The sequence below is a fragment of the Camponotus vicinus genome, unplaced genomic scaffold, assembly GCF_025532165.1.
Source record: "Camponotus vicinus isolate PSW18456_S1 unplaced genomic scaffold, iyCamVici1.0 SCAF_4, whole genome shotgun sequence".
Taxonomy (NCBI): domain Eukaryota; kingdom Metazoa; phylum Arthropoda; class Insecta; order Hymenoptera; family Formicidae; genus Camponotus; species Camponotus vicinus.
This window is the reverse complement of record NW_028141976.1, coordinates 9,591,641-9,611,959: the sequence shown is the minus strand read 5'-3', so window position 1 is coordinate 9,611,959 and position 20,319 is coordinate 9,591,641. Positions and strand designations below refer to the sequence as shown.

General features: G+C 29.8%; 2 protein-coding genes, 2 long non-coding RNA genes and 1 pseudogene across 11 annotated transcripts in view; 1 reads left to right on the top strand and 4 right to left on the bottom strand.

The window, feature by feature from the left end:
• Positions 1–92: 92 nt before the first annotated feature.
• Positions 93–2,690, bottom strand: LOC145970605 (protein transport protein Sec23A-like; annotated as a pseudogene). Its single transcript, XR_014438552.1, has 5 exons — positions 2,598–2,690; positions 1,446–1,660; positions 1,097–1,350; positions 359–1,015; positions 93–262 (listed from the first exon to the last, which is right to left on the bottom strand). The product of XR_014438552.1 is annotated as a protein transport protein Sec23A-like (transcript).
• Positions 2,691–5,809: 3,119 nt separating this feature from the next.
• LOC145970403 (uncharacterized) lies at positions 5,810–8,430 on the bottom strand. 2 transcript variants are annotated; one of them, XM_083097196.1, is made up of 6 exons: positions 8,226–8,430; positions 7,648–7,899; positions 7,459–7,566; positions 6,650–6,809; positions 6,071–6,166; positions 5,810–5,994 (listed from the first exon to the last, which is right to left on the bottom strand). In XM_083097196.1, the coding sequence occupies exons 1-6, from the start codon at positions 8,428–8,430 to the stop codon at positions 5,877–5,879; spliced, it is 939 nt and encodes a 312-aa protein (XP_082953322.1). In that variant the 3' UTR covers positions 5,810–5,876. The 2 variants fall into 2 exon arrangements, with proteins under 2 accessions (XP_082953322.1, XP_082953323.1); XM_083097197.1 differs by lacking the exon at positions 6,071–6,166.
• LOC145970361 (uncharacterized) lies at positions 8,308–13,126 on the bottom strand. The gene is made up of 3 exons (XM_083097089.1): positions 13,053–13,126; positions 12,268–12,430; positions 8,308–10,621 (listed from the first exon to the last, which is right to left on the bottom strand). Exon 3 carries the CDS (start codon positions 10,612–10,614, stop codon positions 8,455–8,457), a length of 2,160 nt encoding a protein of 719 aa, XP_082953215.1. The 5' UTR covers positions 10,615–10,621; positions 12,268–12,430; positions 13,053–13,126; the 3' UTR covers positions 8,308–8,454.
• Positions 13,127–13,639: 513 nt separating this feature from the next.
• LOC145970444 (uncharacterized) overlaps positions 13,640–20,319 on the top strand; it is a 13,831-nt gene continuing 7,151 nt past the window's right edge. For 2 of the 6 annotated variants that reach the window (XR_014438477.1, XR_014438475.1), the window contains exons 1-4: positions 13,640–14,684; positions 14,835–14,963; positions 15,063–15,194; positions 15,288–16,053. This is a non-coding gene — a long non-coding RNA (uncharacterized LOC145970444). Of the gene's footprint in view, positions 14,685–14,834; positions 14,964–15,062; positions 15,195–15,287; positions 16,286–20,319 lie in introns of those variants that run through there. The other 4 variants (XR_014438476.1, XR_014438478.1, XR_014438473.1 and 1 more) reach the window with 4 other exon arrangements.
• LOC145970462 (uncharacterized) lies at positions 17,217–19,711 on the bottom strand. Its single transcript, XR_014438502.1, has 3 exons — positions 18,565–19,711; positions 17,541–17,644; positions 17,217–17,468 (listed from the first exon to the last, which is right to left on the bottom strand). It is a non-coding gene; the product is annotated as an uncharacterized LOC145970462 (long non-coding RNA).

The following is a 20,319-nucleotide window of genomic DNA, read 5'->3' as shown; positions in this document are numbered from 1 at the left end:
ATTTATGTGTAAATCTATATGTATAAATATATAAAGTTTAAGCTTTATATTAAGTGTAATTGGGCACAATTTTAATGATAGAAACTACTAACAAGTCTAATCAGAATATGATCAACCCATCTTCAAACATTTGGACCATCATCACTTTCTGCTCGAAATACAGTTAAACGTGATATAAAAACAGCTGTTGCTTCCTCAAATTCTATGCTTACATGATGCAAAGATGATGATTCATCTGCCCAACTGATTATTAAAGATATTCCTATAACATCATAAATATTTATGATATTATATTATTATTTATGATATTATAAATATTTATGATATACATATAATGTATAATAAAAAATATATTTACTTTCTTGCAATAGTAGTAACTCTAATTCGCCTTTGTCCATTACTATGTTAATATTGGATAATGAATTGAATACAGCCTCTTCCACTTTGCGGAATTGGGGCTGTATGTTAATTTGCAACTTCAAAGAATAATGCTGTTGTTGTAGATGGTGTCAATGAACAAAATTTCCACTGACAAGTAAGCCTACTTCTTGTAGTACTCCAACACTTGATCCTTTCTCCCACTGACATACAAAAGATCCAATTGCTCCAGGAACTTTAATTTTCTGAGATGTTTTTACTTCTAAGATTGCATTGAATGCTATTTTCAAATCACCCTTGGCATCTGTAGCAAATATTCGTTGAAAAGTTTGTTTGAATAATGAAGAATTAAATGAATCCCCCATCATCATATGACCACCAGTAGAGTTGCAATATTGTCGCCTTTCTAATAAACCAGTTTGGTGTCAAGAGCACAAAAATAAATATCTATTATAAATATCTATTATGGCCATTAGTTGCAGCACGTGATGCAAGTGTATCATAATGCTTAATTGCCTTTTTATGCTTAGCATTATCTTTTTGAATATCATGATGTGATCTGATTGGTTGTCATAAATCATCAGTTACAACTTGGCCAGGTCCTTGAGAACATGGTCCGCCAACAAATAGCATAATCCTTAAATACATTGATAGCATTATATGTAGGATTACAATGAAAAACATAACATATATACATCATATTACAACATATAAATACCTAGCATCAGTATTTGCATAACTAGCTTCTAAGAGATCCGTGGCGACTGCTAATGCCACAATTGTAGATCGCAATGAACGTTTCTCTGGCCCAACAGACCATGGATCACGTTGCAGTTCTCCTAAAAGATCTGTCGAACTGTCTCATATCACACTTATGTACTGGTTACAAAAAGCGATTAGCAGCTGGCAATAGTTACGCACCAGGTCCTCTTGGTTGATTTGGATTTTGTCCAGGAATTAGTCTACCTATACCTATCAAAATGTAATGTGAATAAAATGCAATAAAGTAATCATGAAGAACAATGACTAATATAGTAAATATAACTTGAGACTTATTCTATTCGTACCTAACATATCTTGAACTTGTTTTGGTTGAAGATCCTTTGTGCTTCTAATTCATGAACTTGAATCATTTTGCCAAATGTGATAAGACCAATAAGAGCATTGAGTGAAAGCAGAGACAATGACATTTGTAATGAATCTTTAAGTGCCTCTAATTCTTCATCATCCAGACATATGTATCCGCAAAAAGTAAAAATATTGATGGCAAACATTGGGCACGCTAAATAATACATATAAATACATACAATTGGACTGAGATAGAATAATATTTAAAGTAATATATAAGTAACATATATATATATATATATATATATATATATATATATATATATATATCATAAATTTATATATAATAAAAACTATAATAAATTATGTAATGTCAATAAATGATAATAAAAAAAATGTTCGAAAAGAATCAAATCTTAAAAAAAGTAAAATCAAAAATATTTGTTTCATAATATAACTATTCAACATATATAACACATATATAACACTATTATTCAAATAAATGCATACATTTTGATCATTTAAATATATTTCCCTTTTGTTTCTTATTTCGAAGAATTTCCTCATAAATTCTTTTTGCAAAGTTTTTTTCTCATAATTATTAATATAACTCACAATATGTGTATTATAATGTAACTTAAAAAAAATAATATATAATGATAACACAAATTTAGAATTTATTGAAATATAAAAATACCTTTACAATATTTTTATGAATACTATATGCTCCTAATAAATAATTTGATTTTTTAAATTATCTTATATGATATAGACAGAAAATTACAAGAGAATTATGCATTAAATAAAATACGAATTTAAATGAAGTATAAAGAATAATAAAGAATATGAATGTAAATACATCGTAATAAAGAAACACATTAAAATATACTTTAATTTCTAATAGAAATAAACTACTTTAATATTTTTCAAAATGTTTCTTGTGATAAATAAAAAATGATTTTTGTTCTATTCATTTATAATATCTTATTACTTACCACGATAGTCTACTTGATATAATGGATTTAAAATAGCTCTGCATGTAGATCTTGTACATAAAACTGGATCATATTGAATTGGCGGAAGATCTACTTGTTCCTTAATTGGTTGAGACAAAGTTTTCAATAGTACAACTAGTCTAGTAGTATCAATACGCGATGATGGCCAAGCATTCCATTTATGGAACGCACACCGTCACAATCTTGTTGAATAAAATTTTGTTGAATAAAATCTTCATATGTTGTCATAATGCTGCAAAAAAAATATACAAAAGATAATTAATATATTTTTTTACAATATAGAGTTTAATTTTTTTACACATACATACATATACATATATATATATATAACGTAGCATAAAGTTGTAAGCGAAATGAACCAAATCCATTTCCTACTATGGCCATGTTCCAAAATTCACTGCCAGCGCTGAAAATATATAATATACGTAACGTGAACTAAAGATTTTCAGCGCTGATAGTGAATTTTGGAACACGCCCTAAGCCCATTCTACAATGGCAATAACAAGGCTGTAGGAGTAAAGAATAAACTGTTTCTAATGAAGTAAAGACAAGAAGTAACGAAATAGAAATTCTCATTAGTACTCTAAGGTAATAGTAGTACAAAATGAGAATTGTCTATTTCATTACTTCTTCTTCTTTACTTCACTAAAAACGATTTAATCTCTACTCCTACAGTCTTGTTACTGCCATTGTAGAATGGGCTCTATGTATGTTCTACGGCGGACGCGCAATAAGAATTAAGAACGCAGAATTCTTCCGTGACTGCGTATGCGAGACCACCGTAGAACGCACGAAATCCATAGGAAATGGATTTGGTTATTTCGCTTACATCTTACAACCTTATGCTATGGCCATTGCAGACCCGGCTTTAAATATCATTAATTCTTACCTGTGCAAAGCACTGCTCAACTTTGGTAAATGGAATAATTTATTTTCCAACTCGATCCCGTCTAATGCCTGGCTGGCCTGGCACCGCGGCCATCTTAAAAATGGCGTCTTAAAGTAAATGTTCTTAAAAACATCAGAAAGACGTCTATTGGTCAGGTCTTAAAGACGTCATAAGAAAGGCATGTTTAAGACGTTTAAAAAAATACGTCTTAAATTGAATGTCTTACAGACGTTAGAAAGACGTCTATTGGTCAGGTCTTAAAGGCGTCATAAGAAAGGCATGTTTAAGACGTTTAAAAAAATACGTCTTAAATTGAATGTCTTAAAAACATCAGAAAGACGTCAATTGGTCAAGTCTTAAAGGCGTCATAAGAAAGGCATCTTTAAGACGTTTAAAAAAATACGTCTTAAATTGAATGTCTTAAAAACATCAGAAAGACGTCAATTGGACAAGTCTTAAAGGCGTCATAAGAAAGACATGTTTAAGACGTCTTCAAGACATGCATGTTGTGTGGGCTACTTCTTGTAGTACTCCAACACTTGATCCTTTCTCCCACTGACATACAAAAGATCCAATTGCTCCAGGAACTTTAATTTTCTGAGATGTTTTTACTTCTAAGATTGCATCGAATGCTATTTTCAAATCACCCTTGGCATCTGTAGCAAATATTCGTTGAAAAGTTTGTTTGAATAATGAAGAATTAAATGAATCCCCCATCATCATATGACCACCAGTAGAGTTGCAATATTGTCGCCTTTCTAATAAACCAGTTTGGTGTCAAGAGCACAAAAATAAATATCTATTATAAATATCTATTATGGCCATTAGTTGCAGCACGTGATGCAAGTGTATCATAATGCTTAATTGCCTTTTTATGCTTAGCATTATCTTTTTGAATATTATGATGTGATCTGATTGGTTGTCATAAATCATCAGTTACAACTTGGCCAGGTCCTTGAGAACATGGTCCGCCAACAAATAGCATAATCCTTAAATACATTGATAGCATTATATGTAGGATTACAATGAAAAACATAACATATATACATCATATTACAACATATAAATACCTAGCATCAGTATTTGCATAACTAGCTTCTAAGAGATCCGTGGCGACTGCTAATGCCACAATTGTAGATCGCAATGAACGTTTCTCTGGCCCAACAGACCATGGATCACGTTGCAGTTCTCCTAAAAGATCTGTCGAACTGTCTCATATCACACTTATGTACTGGTTACAAAAAGCGATTAGCAGCTGGCAATAGTTACGCACCAGGTCCTCTTGGTTGATTTGGATTTTGTCCAGGAATTAGTCTACCTATACCTATCAAAATGTAATGTGAATAAAATGCAATAAAGTAATCATGAAGAACAATGACTAATATAGTAAATATAACTTGGGACTTATTCTATTCGTACCTAACATATCTTGAACTTGTTTTGGTTGAAGATCCTTTGTGCTTCTAATTCATGAACTTGAATCATTTTGCCAAATGTGATAAGACCAATAAGAGCATTGAGTGAAAGCAGAGACAATGACATTTGTAATGAATCTTTAAGTGCCTCTAATTCTTCATCATCCAGACATATGTATCCGCAAAAAGTAAAAATATTGATGGCAAACATTGGGCACGCTAAATAATACATATAAATACATACAATTGGACTGAGATACAATAATATTTAAAGTAATATATAAGTAACATATATATATATATATATATATATCATAAATTTATATATAATAAAAACTATAATAAATCATGTAATGTCAATAAATGATAATAAAAAAAATGTTCGAAAAGAATCAAATCTTAAAAAAAGTAAAATCAAAAATATTTGTTTCATAATATAACTATTCAACATATATAACACATATATAACACTATTATTCAAATAAATGCATACATTTTGATCATTTAAATATATTTCCTTTTTGTTTCTTATTTCGAAGAATTTCCTCATAAATTCTTTTTGCAAAGTTTTTTTCTCATAATTATTAATATAACTCACAATATGTGTATTATAATGTAACTTAAAAAAAATAATATATAATGATAACACAAATTTAGAATTTATTGAAATATAAAAATATCTTTACAATATTTTTATGAATACTATATGCTCCTAATAAATAATTTGATTTTTTAAATTATCTTATATGATATAGACAGAAAATTACAAGAGAATTATGCATTAAATAAAATACGAATTTAAATGAAGTATAAAGAATAATAAAGAATATGAATGTAAATACATCGTAATAAAGAAACACATTAAAATATATTTTAATTTCTAATAGAAATAAACTACTTTAATATTTTTCAAAATGTTTCTTGTGATAAATAAAAAATGATTTTTGTTCTATTCATTTATAATACCTTATTACTTACCACGATAGTCTATTTGATATAATGGATTTAAAATAGCTCTGCATGTAGATCTACATAAAACTGGATCATATTGAATTGGCGGAAGATCTACTTGTTCCTTAATTGGTTGATACAAAGTTTTCAATAGTACAACTAGTCTAGTAGTATCAATACGCGATGATGGCCAAGCATTCCATTTATGGAACGCACACCGTCACAATCTTGTTGAATAAAATTTTGTTGAATAAAATCTTCATATGTTGTCATAATGCTGCAAAAAAAATATACAAAAGATAATTAATTTATTTTTTTCCAATATAGAGTTTAATTTTTTTACACATACATACATATACATATATATATATAACGTAGCATAAAGTTGTAAGCGAAATGAACCAAATCCATTTCCTACTATGGCCATGTTCCAAAATTCACTGCCAGCGCTGAAAATATATAATATACGTAACGTGAACTAAAGATTTTCAGTGCTGGCAGTGAATTTTGGAACACGCCCTAAGCCCATTCTACAATGGCAATAACAAGGCTGTAGGAGTAAAGAATAAACTGTTTCTAATGAAGTAAAGACAAGAAGTAACGAAATAGAAATTCTCATTAGTACTCTAAGGTAATAGTAGTACAAAATGAGAATTGTCTATTTCATTACTTCTTCTTCTTTACTTCACTAAAAACGATTTAATCTCTACTCCTACAGTCTTGTTACTGCCATTGTAGAATGAGCTCTATGTATGTTCTACGGCGGACGCGCAATAAGAATTAAAAACGCAGAATTCTTCCGTGACTGCGTATGCGAGACCACCGTAGAACGCACGAAATCCATAGGAAATGGATTTGGTTATTTCGCTTACATCTTACAACCTTATGCTATGGCCATTGCAGACCCGGCTTTAAATATCATTAATTCTTACCTGTGCAAAGCACTGCTCAACTTTGGTAAATGGAATAATTTATTTTCCAACTCGACGCCGTCTAATGCCTGGCTGGCCTGGCACCGCGGCCATCTTAAAAATGGCGTCTTAAAGTAAATGTTCTTAAAAACATCAGAAAGACGTCTATTGGTCAGGGGGCCTATTACGGTTTTTGAAACGAAGTGAAAATAACAAAAGTGAGGAAATTTACTAGAGTATCTACAATTTCATTTGTCGAAATCTAGTAAATCTGTTCACTTTTGTAATTTTCACCTCGCTTCAAGAACCGTAATAGGCACCCAGGTCTTAAAGACGTCATAAGAAAGGCATGTTTAAGACGTTTAAAAAAATACGTCTTAAATTGAATGTCTTACAGACGTTAGAAAGACGTCTATTGGTCAGGTCTTAAAGGCGTCATAAGAAAGGCATGTTTAAGACGTTTAAAAAAATACGTCTTAAATTGAATGTCTTAAAAACATCAGAAAGACGTCAATTGGTCAAGTCTTAAAGGCGTCATAAGAAAGGCATCTTTAAGACGTTTAAAAAAATACGTCTTAAATTGAATGTCTTAAAAACATCAGAAAGACGTCAATTGGACAAGTCTTAAAGGCGTCATAAGAAAGACATGTTTAAGACGTCTTCAAGACATGCATGTTGTGTGGGTATATTCACTATCATTATTATTGGATTATTTTTTGATAATAATTTCCAATTTTTGTTAATTTATTTTTATTCCTTCTCTCTTTACTCTTTCCACTTTCATTATAATTTTACATTTCTGTATTTTCTTTAAAAAGGATTATACTTACGAAAATCTTTGTTTGTCATTTTCTTAGAGTACTGCTCGGTATCTTCCATTTCAAACATATTTTTATTTATTTCAACTTGTTTCTTTACACAAGAGACATTCGCATTTTCTATAAATTAATTTTTTAGTTTATTATATACTAAACTACTCATTTTTAATATCTATTATTGCTATATCATTATATTTTTACCTTTTCGCATAACTTTTCTTATTTCGCTATGAGTAGTTATTTGTTTCTCCGGAATTTTTGGAATATTTTTGAGTAATTCATCCATTTCAGATAATTCATCCAATTCATCACTACTATTCGATGAGTCACTCTTTGCTTTAGCAGCTCTGATTTTTCGTGTCTCTTTTAAATATTTTTCTGTTTCAGTGCAAGAATTTATATCTGATAAATCTTCGGCATCCTTTAATTTTTTCCTTGCCTTTTCATAGGAAGCTAAAAAAGAAAAACAATATTATATTATTCTAATCAATCTATTAACGTTTCCGACTAGACTCGATAAACTGTTAGTAAACTCGATAAATTGAAAATTATATCTCTTCGTATACATCTTGAATCTTTATAAGTTTCTTTAGACCATTGAAAATAACTCTGTTTATTAATATATAATATTTTAATGTAAAAGTGTTATAATATAATATATAATAATATATAGCAACATTAAAAAAAATATTTATTTATACTTGAAATTACTATCACTTCTATTTATAAAAAGTGGAGAAAATAAGTTAAAACAACTAAATAAATAAAATATTACTTACAAAATGTCCCGAATATTCTTTTGATTGGGTGTTCCAACCATGTAGATTCCGGTAATTCCATTAGTTTAACTGCTTTTTCATATCTTTTATTATTTGTATAATGTGGCCAAAAAGCATATTTAAAATCTGCACTTAACCAAATATTTGGAATAACTTGGAGCCCATCTTCAAATTCAACGACTGAATACAATTTTTTTTCAGCCATCCTGATATCATATCAATAAACATATTATATTTCAATATGTAATAGTGGAAAAACTGCAAATGTATTATTTCCACAAGGTAATTTTACGTATTTCGTTATCACAGTTTCTACTGGCCACGATTTTAAATGTGACAATAAGTGTACACAATATATTCCAAGCAAAGAAGATGGACAAGGAACGTCAAATAGATCCTTTTTTTCCAAAAATTCATATCCTATAATCATAGGAATGTTTCGTTTTTTACAGTGCGCCACATTTTCGATACATACAATAGTACCATCGCTTAAGCCACAACAATTATTTGCTAATGTTCCAGCTTTGAATGTGATTCCATTATATTTAATAACTTTGTATTGCGGATTATTGCAATCAAATGTGAGTGGACCATCATAATGTAATGCTACTAAATCTGGATGTGTTAAAATAGAACTTGACGAAATATTTTGTAATGGTGATGTATCTAAGTTTATTTCTTTCTCTGTGCATCTCCGTACTACTTGTTGTAATGGCTTTTCGGATTTTCTAAGTAATTTCTTTAATGTTTGCATATAATTTTCAAATTTAAATGCGCTGAAATCGTCAAGTGGTCCAAATCTTCTAACATCGTCTACAAGATGAAGAAGACCATGCACATTGTGCGACACATTATGAATTCCATACAGTTTTATAAATGTCTTTATAAAAAAGAAAACTAATTCTTGCGCATAGGATAAATATTCATGTAAGTTTTTAGAAGACATAAATCTTATTATCACGTGAAATATCATAAAATGTGTATATACATTTATTTTTAAAATAGATTTGAAAGCCACTGGTCCTGTATATAGAAGTATTAATCTGTATTCTGTGGCTTTCCATAACCTTATACAATCCATCCCTCGTGGTTTTCTAACAAATTCTGAAGGTATCGATGGTTTTAATTGTGTTAAACGTGTAGAAATTTCTTTTACTGCTCTATGTTGCATACGAAAATGTAGATCTCCATCAAGCCACAAATATATTAATTTGCGCATAATTCCCAAGCATATTAAATGCATGTAATCTAAAGGAACATTTGTGACAGGTTTAAAATGAGGTATTTTTAACAAGCTAGATGTTACATTTGGGTTATGATAATTATCATCAACCTTCTCTATAAAATCCTCATCTGTTCTAAGTGGCGCATCCATTTGTGGAAAACATATCCGATTTTTTATGTATTCTCCTTCAGTAATGCATTTAGTGCAACTGGAATACCCTGAATGCCCTTTTATACATAAAGCAAATGCTTTGGCTGGTGTATCACATATTAGTGCTTCAATTCTACATTGTATATTACAATTATCGATGCAAATGCCATTCTCACATATTTCTATTGCTTCATTAATAAAATCTTGTAAAAAATCATTTGCGTTGGCTGGTTTTTCATTTCCATAATAAATTCCGATAATAAACACATTGTTATAGGGAAGAATTGAGCCTAATATAGGCCAAAATTGTTGCTGTGACGATTTCGATAATGGTAATCCATCAATGTTTATAGTTATTTTGATACAATCAAAATTATCTTTTTGTAATGTTAATCTTTTTGTAATGATATCTGATATGATATTAAATAATCCAAAATGATAATATATTCCTGGTACTACTACACGTATCGTTTGTGTTCTTGGTGTTTTTAAAAATGATCGTGGATCTGTTAACAATGTTGAAAAACAAGAATGTTGTTTTAATTTCAAAAGTAGTGCTTTTAGAGCATTATGTTTAATTTGATACTTCGTAGCCCAGACAACAAGATCTTTTTTAAAATTGCTGTTTGCCAAATGTGCATTTTCAGATGTCACATGAACTATTGATTCTTCACAAGGAATTCTTGTAATGCATTGTGAGGAATGTAAATTGTGTTCATTTATATATGCATCTGTATTGAAATGTTCATAATTTATTAACATATCGTTATTCTTGTTCTTTGTAGAAACATTATCTTTTTCGATTACTTGTGCATCGTTTTCAATATCTGTTATATCAGAATTAATTTTTAAAATGTTTTCCACATTGTTTGTGCGCTTATCATTAATATTCGTATGTGATAGAGCAGTATTTAACACAGATTTAGAGATAAATTCTGATTCTTGTTTAATCAATCTATTTAATTGTCGTTTTGACATATGTAAGATGTCTTTCCTTGAACGCTTTCGATTCATTTTAACTCTGTTTAAGTATATTATTATAATCGTTATTATCTCACAATTATCATAGACATTATATGTATATTACGTAAAATGCAGTATTTAAAATGTTATGGCAATGATGAAATGATTATGAATAAAATGAAATTTAAAATATATATAACATATATATTTATAATAATATCAAAATTCATATTAATAAAATTAGAAACGGAAATATTAAACAAATGCAAGTATATTTTATGTAAGTATTGAACGTGAGAAATTAAAAATCAGAGTATTCCTTCTGGAATTATATTCTTATAATGAAAATATTTTTATCGATTACAAAATGTTACAACTTTAATAAATTTTAATTAATATTATTATTGTCAAATTTTTCAATACTATCACTAGAATTCTTTTATGTGAGAAATTCATGTACATTTTTAAAAATGTATGACATTACAACAAAATTCTCTGGTTTACTCTGATTTTTCGTTCTTTAAAAAATATTTAAATAAATAGAATAAAAAAATGCAGAATAAAATAAATAGAATAAATAGAATAATTAAAAATAAAATGAATACGTTGCAATTACGTACAAGGTGTTTCAAGTTTTTCTTTATAAACTTTAGTAGCAAGTTCTATGAACAGAAATTTAAAAAAAAGTTACATAAACATAGGTCTCCAGAATAATTTATTAAAAAGTTATTACAGAAATACGAAATGTGTAAGAAACAATTTTATTTAAATTTGCATTTCAAAGTATTACCCGCTCATGTCAATATAAGTTATACATCAATATTGAATTTATCACTCTAGAACTTTCGTGAATTTATTTACTCTACAAATTTTGCTTTATCTTTATCTTTGCAGCTGCATACAAACTTTTAACTTTTTGGGACAATGTTCTACATGATACACTCGTTGCTATTATAGTTGCTCATATTCATTATCATGATCACCTATCATTTTAAATAATAAACACGAAAAGAAAGATAAGATAATCTTATTTATAATAAAATTACTATTTTTTCAATACAAAATTCTAACTTTTGCAATAACTTCCTAATAAAGTATTTTAAGACCCATGATTGTATAACATTCTTTTTATTTCTGCTTATAGAATATGCTACTAAAGTTTGTACAGACAAACTTGGGATACCTTGTATATATGTATACAACGTGTCCGGTAATTCTCGTATCTCCTATCGTATGCAGATAGAGGGAATTAACTTCTGAATGGGAAGAAACGCATTTAAACGCGCATAGTCTGGCGCTAGCTTAACAATCGTTTAAACATAACTGCACAGGATAAATGATACGGAAATTACCAACACTATTTAAAAGATGTTAAATATTATAATATAAAATAATAAATTTTGTAGAATACTATTACATATTAAAATATTAACTTTGAAAAATTAATATTAAAGTTAGAAGATAACTTAACCTTTTATAACTGAAATTCTTTTCTGTGTCTAAGAAAGAATTATATAATAACAAACAAATATTAATCTTTGGATATAAGACTAATAATTAGTTTACGATTTTTAAATTACTCATAAAAGAACAATTTGTAACTTGGAATAAGATTTTATGTTTCAAGAAAATAATGTTTCCCATATATTTATCATTTTATATCATAAATCGTTCAACATAATGCAATAATGTATATTGACTTACGTGTCCACAATGCACCTTTAGTAGAATTGTTGATATAGTTTCTGCTCAAATATTTGTGGTAGTAACGTCTACACATATATAGTAAGTATCAAAATATATTTGAATATTTGAGTATCAAAATGCAGGAACTCCGCAAAAAGTAGTCTGACAACTTTGAAGAATGCTGCAACATAAAACATTTAAATTATATTATCCATACTTGCAAACAATTGTGGTTTATGATTTTAAATGATATTATATAAACAAACACTATCACTGTATTTCCTAACTATTTTTATCAATTATTAAAGAGTGCTTGATTATTAATCAAATAATAAGTAAATCTTTCTATCGCATATTTTTAAATGTTAGAGCTTGAAACTTAGGATTGTTTAAAGCAAAGATTAAATCTTAAATCAGCTATTATAGATCGGGACTTATACGTAAATCAATTACACAAATATTATACTGCACATCATACTGCAGTAACTGATATTCACGTATGAAGTTAAATTGTATACTTTTCTTAATACATTTTAGAGGTTCGATTTATAAAAATTAGTAAAAAATATACAAAAACTAAGCCATTTGTTTCAAAATGTAATGGAATATAGAATTAGGCATAAAGAATTTATGATGCAACGTGATCGTTCTTAGAACACATAACCTAATTACTTTTAACAATGATTTGACAAGATATTAAATGAATATGGGTAAAAAAATATAAGTACAAATCTTAATTTGATTATCATTTGTATATATGTTGTACATATGAGCTGATTATTTAAAGAAGATAAGAAGATTACCTTTGATATAAATATTAACCGTCGTTCCTACTGTGTATGTCCTCATGAATCAAACCGGAAAAGAACTATCTCCGCATTCTCCGTAATACCATTGTCTATTTCCGTAAGGGCTCCTGCACACAGGACGCGGCAACACTTGCCGCGCGGCAGAAGCCGACGCGATAGCCAATCAGCAGATACGTAACATCTACCGCGCGTCAAAGTTGAACTCAATCCAACTTTTGTATTGGCTTATCGCGTCGGCTTCCGCCGCGCGGCAAGTGTTGCCGCGTTCTGTGTGCAGGAGCCCTAAGAAGTTTGCTAATTGATATCAAACAAATTGATATATATTTGTATTCTGTGTTTGCTGGGAATGCTTCAAACATTCCAAAAATATCCGATAAAAAATGTAATATTGCTGATAATTTTAGTATATCCTGAGAATATTCGATAAATATACCAAATATTACTGATGAGTTTCGTATATTCTAAGAATATCAGAAAAGTAATATACTACAAAATACGTTATAGAGATATTATCTGTATATCTTATATATCTGTAGTATATTCAGTAGCAATTCAGTATATACGAATAATATCATGTGCTGTGTGGGTGTTGGTTTAATTATAACGTTTGTTGGTTCGGTATTTGCCTTAAAAACGAAAAATAATCTCTTTTATTAAGACCGCATTTACAAAACCCTGGCAAAAATGAGACGTTTGTTTAGCGTTTACATGAACGTTTGTGGAAGTTCGTCGAGAGTTTAAAAACGATTAGTAAAGAGTTTGTAGAACAAAAATTGCAACACTGCAGCGTTTAAAAGACGTTTGTACGTTATAGCGTAAACGTAAACGTTTGAAAAGTCTGAGTAAACTCTGTACACGAAGATGTATCAACGTTTACTGAACGTACTCTGAAAAATGTTACCTCAGCATTGCAAAACTTTCATGTAACATTATATAAAGAGTTTGTAGAACAAAAATTGCAACACTGCAGCGTTTGATAAGCATTCAAAACTCAACAGCGTTATGTAAGTGCTCTTACAAAGTTTGAAAAGCATATAAACTCTCAGAAAACCCTCACTCAACAATTGTTAACGCTTTATAAAGTTTCTTATTTTCGCCAGGGAAGTCGTTAGGATCAATCACAGTTGAAGGTTAAACAGTCCTCGAATATGATTGGTTAATTTCTTCCCAATACGTATGTCATTGTTTCTTACGACTTTAGGCTTAAACATCTATATAAACTTGACTGAAGCTTTTCCGCATTCCATTTTCGTATCACATAAGTTTGATACGTATTGTAAATATTGTAAATATATAATTAGGAATAAGTTAAAATTACATATGCGTGGTTCTATAAAAGAAAACAGAGGTTGAAAGGTTTGTATCTTATGTATTTTCTGATATATATTACAATTTCTTATTTAAGTAAAAATGTATATAGCTATTCATTTATATAGCTCATGCTATTTGATTTATAAAGTTGATTTATGTTTATTAGGAGATTATGCTGCTTGGAAATTTATATTTGAAGCTGAGCGTGGCAGAACACTTGACTCAATAGAGATACCCAATAATGTAGACATAACTTTTTGCATCGGAGAAGTGGCATATGTTTGTAGCAGTATGTTTCTTCTTTCCGTCCAATAAGTGAGTACAAAAGTTAGTTTTGCATTAATTAAAATATATTGTTTTCTAATTCTTCTATATGTGATACAATACGCTGATACATAGTGAATTAATACAATTAAGTTATTCTTATATATAATGTTAAATTGTACAATGTTCAATTGTTTTCAGTTGAAAGTTACAGAATTCGAATTTAAAAAAAGAGCACAGCACAATCTTTTTTAAACCATTGAGATAAAAGAAGTATTATATATTCAAGCACATGTTAATGATATGAATGAACAGGAATTATCGCACTATGTAAGTACTTACTTTATAACAAGATATCGCACATTATTAAATTTTATAATTGTATCAAGTCTCTTTATTAATACTTATTTCTCTCTTTTGCTTTTATAGATTAATTTAGATAATGGCCATTTTCTATTCGATCTAAATACTAAAACTGAAACAGATCTTCTAGAACCGAATTATTTTTGCTCGAGTAATCATTTTACTATAGAAGTCTTCTAGATTCTTAGATGCATCAGAGTAAGTTTAAATATTTTATTCATATATTTGTTACACATTAATTGTAAGTAGGAATAATATTTCATATCTAATCTATTACTTTTTATATTATAGGTCACGTACATTTTCCAAATTTTTCGCATTCCATTTTGATACACATACAGATACACCACATGATATACAATATACAAAATTAAATCTTTACATATTTCTATGTATAATAAATTTCCAAATCTGATTTTATCAATAGAAACAATAAGAGATCCCAGAAAACAAATATTGAAGAGTAGAATAACTGCTTTTCAAATAGTAGGATATGATGACATTGATTACGTTTTATTCACATCAATATCTAACATAAATAATCAAATAATGTTTTCTATATTGCTTTATATAGTTATTAGCAACAACATATCTGCACAGTAAAATGATAGAAAAAGAACCGCCTCAATTATCACCTACTATATTGTAGATCAAATTAAGCTGTGGGAAAATGAAAGATTCTTGTTTAGTGAAGGTGTTTTATACAGTCAATTTCTTTCACAAACCGATTTTGAGATTCTTAAAAGATCATGCACTTTCTATGGGAGTATGAAATTAATATTATATTATATATACATATTATATGTACATATATATTATATACATAAATTAATATTTGGGAAAGTGAAAGATAATTATTTTAGAAAGAATATTTTATGAAATATGAATACAGTTTATTACTACAAAATTTTATGACAAATATCACAATTGAGACATATTGTATCTTATAGGAAAGGAACTATGGTAATCGCTAATGCTGATCATGGTGACGTAAGAAAGTTTAAGAAACGATATTCAAAGGGTTCGAGTTAATATTGCGTATTAATAAAATCTAATTGTAAGCATTTTACATACATTATATTGTTTCTTCAGTAGCAATACTTACAAAAAAATATTGTCTCAAAGAAGTGCCTAGAAAAATTGGAAAATAAATTATTTTTATTTTGACATTCTAATAAAATAAGAAAAAAACTTGTTTTAATCAATGCCAAAGCTTTTCTCAGATCGGATTTGATAATATAATTATGATATAACGAATTATAATAAAGTAAATTTTTATATAATATTTATGTAATATTATTGTCTATATTTTTTTATCTACTTCTACGAATCATCACATTTATACAACAAAGAATTATTTAAAATTCGATAATTCATCATAATAAAACTTATTGTAATCTTGTACATCGTATAATAAATAAATGGCATGTTGAAAAAAAAATAAAGCTATTACTCTGGCATTCTTTTAACATTAATTTAACATTAATTTAAATTTTTGTAGCAAATGTAGCACATTAGGCTGGCTCTTTATATAATGTTTTCAATCAATATTTGTATGATGGACAAAAATAATTAAACATATATTTACAGTACTAACATTCAATATTGCAAATGATGAAATTAGACATGCAATTAAAGTGCAAACTGATAATCCTTTATACATATATTAGATATTCAAGAAAATGTAATTAAATTCAACCATAATTAGTTAAAATGTAATGTTTCGCAACTTTTGACCATATTATATCGAGAATATTGAGAAATTATTGCGAATAAAATAGAAGAATATTAAGTAATGCAGTATTACTCGTCATAGTTTTATGTAAAAATAAAAAGTGTTAGACGAGTCGCGCAAAAGCCGTCCACACTTTTTAAGGAAGACGTCGAGAGAAAGAAACTTTCTTCTTTTTTTTCTCATTCGAGCGGTTTCCAGGCTTCAGCCAAGTTTATATAGATGTTTAAGTTTGATTGCGTATCGATTTAACCGCTTTTTGAACGAAAATGAAATTTTTCCGGCTAACTTCACGCTAATTTTTTTTTTGTTTAAAAAAAAAATATAAACCAACAAACGTTGAAATTAGGCCAACAATCACCGACAAACGACCAACAAACGATTAAAAAAAAAAATTAAAAAAGTCGAAGTTGCCCGGCTAAGTTCCCGGAGGTGTCATAGTCAAGGTATTACAACTGATTTACCTTCGTTTACCAACAAAAGAAGAATGGAAAAATATTTGTACTGGTTTTCTGGAAAATTGGAATTTCCCTCACTGTGTTGTGGCTTTCGACGGAAAGCATGTGGAGATACAAGTTCCGCCAAATTCCGGGAGCTTATTTTACAACTACAAAAAAACACATAGCATTGTGTTGATGGCTGCATGTGATTACAAATATATGTTTACACTAGTTGATATTGGCTCGTATGGTGGCAATAGTGATGGTGGTATTTTTACCTCTTCTAACATTCATTTGGCACTGCAAGAAAAAACATTAAATCTTCTCAAAGGGATTCCAAATCTTCCTGAAAGTAACGTTAAAATGCCATACTTTTTTCTTGGAGATAGTGGTTTCCCAATAAGTCCTACTATGATCTTCTTAATTGAAGATGATATGAATGTTCAACAGTTTGAAGAGTAATTGGAGAAAATAATCTGTATAAGATATAAAATAAAAATTACTGGATTAATCATTACTATAAAATCTAGTTTTAAATATGTGCGCAATATTATGAAGCCTTCAAACTAGTATTTTTTTAGTAATATTGTTATTATCAAAATGTCATCGAAAAAACCTGAATATTCGATTGTTCTCAAAAATTTTACATTCAAATACAAAAATTCTTGCCCGATTATTTAAAAAAATTTTATACTTATTCACAATTTATCTTTATATATAGGGCGATCCTGAAAAACGTTATGTCTTTAAAATGACGTATTCCTGACACCATTCTAAGACAATTTTTCCTTTACCAAAATTTGATTTGAAGCGTAGTTTTTGAATTATGAGCAAAAATAGTTAGTAAATCACGCGTCGGGTACAGAAGGCAGGCAGGAGCGGCGCGGCGTGCCGCGAGCGCGGGCGCAGCTGACCGCCCGACGGGTGATTATCACCGCATGAGTCGCTAACTATTTTATCTTATAACATAAAATTATGTTTTAAATAAAATTTTGGTAAAGAAGAAAATGTCTTAGAATTACGTCAGAAATACGTGTTCCTTAAAATAACGTTATTTTAATCATGAAAAGTTGTTCCGGATCGCCGGCCGTCCGACGTTGCAATCAGCTGATTGTTACACGCGATATGAGTATGGCGGAGTGTGTACGTAAGAGAGAGAGAGAGAGAGAGAGAGAGAGAGAGAGAGAGAGATAGAGTGAGGGAGGGAGAGAGGGAGGGTAGGAGGGACAGACATTCATACACACGCACGCACTTTTTTCTCGCTCTCTTTCTCTCTTTTACGCAACACTCATACACTCTCTCATTCGGTCTCTCACTCACACTCTTTCGGTCACTCACTCACGCTCTTTCGGTCACTCACTCACTCACTCACCTGCTTACTCACTTGCTCACTCACCTTGTAGCAGCGTAGCGAATCTTCATGCTATGTATTGTTGTTATCTGCTGCACGGTTATGATTGCTAGAGATGCGCGAAACAAAATATGTTTAAAATGCACTGCATTCGTATCTACACAATGTTCGACCCCTTCTCCTCCTCCTTTATTCTTAATATCTGTACTGCAAGGAAATACCTCGTCCATTTATTTCGATTCAACCGCAACTTTGTCGACTAACACGACTCGCATTCCAATTACGAAAATTATCATCGGACTCACGCGAAAATCTCCATTGTATGCTTGGTAAATAATTTTCGAGCTTCCCGAGAATTGGCCATGCGCCAGCAAATTTTTAATCTTCTCCCGTTCGTGTCCCCGATCGATCGCGATTAGTACGGATAGAACAATGCATTGCAACGTTTCGCAGAGAGATGCATAAATATCTAGAAACAGACTCGATGGGTTTCAATAGTTGCACGTCTGAATAATTTACTTTATCGTTTGTAAAGATTGTTAACGATCAAAAATATAGTAAAAAAATTATACATATTGTGTCACGATTATAATTATTATAGCTAAAATGCTCGTAATTATTATTTTAAAAAATATTGCACGAACAATTTATGAGAAAATATATATTTCCCAAGTTTTTCGGAAAAGTCAATGTGATTGCAGAAAAGCTCGTGTCGACAACGATAAAGCGCATAAAGGGATGTTTGTGACATTTGCCACAGTCTGTTCCTACCGAAGCGCGAAATGACGCCGACGTTTCTACTAATACAATGAACAAAGCGTGGCACGACCTACATTTGAGACTCGATTTTCAAGTTCAAAATAGCGAGTGCAAACTTGTTGTTCGCTACTATAAGTACATAAATACAGCTATCATTTCGATCAGATATATCGATTAAATAAAAGACGCACCATACTGATAAGATTCAAGATCAAGATCCCAACTTTCGACGTAGTTTTGACTTATTGTTAGTTAATACTTTAATCTCTCTCACTTTATAAGTTAACATTTAAATAACGGTCACATTTTTTTTGTTCTCTGACGTGTAACATTAAAATATATCGATTAAAATATACCAGAGCGGCAGAAAAAGTCCACAAAGATCGATCTGTTTTCATTGATTTTACATTTTCTTAATTCAAGTTGCCCTACTTAAAATAACCATAAGTTGTTTAATTAATGGGACTCGTATTAACCTAGATCTTGGACGTAAATTTGCGGATGTAATTGTGTAAACTGTAATATTAGGTATCGTTGGTCAAGCTATCGTTGTCCTGCCAACGGGCAGCCCATCGTCGTTATGATTCACTGTCGGTTGCAGACATCCTTCATCGTCCTGAAACCACGTCACGGGCCGGATCGTTATCTCCGCATGGAGCATCGCAATTGTTTCACGTTCGATTATTGGAAAATGTGATACTGGGCGCGCACCAATGAAGCAAAACTGTTTAATTAGCCATCTGGTTATAATGACTAAATGAGATCGCGGCGGTTTTACATTTTCATAGAAATTAATTTTGGAATCGTATAAAACGTCTCGAAGCAAAAAAAAATTTAAAGTTGAATTATTTAATTCGTTACCTCGTTATAACGGTCAATTAAATATATAGGCTGAAACTTGGGGGAGGACCTTTTAATTATTAAAACTGGAAATGAACGGAATGTATCGCGCGAACATGTGAATGAACGTTCGGCTTGACATTGTCGAGACGATTTAAAAACATGAATTATTTCATTCGCTACGATAATGGTACAGTTCCA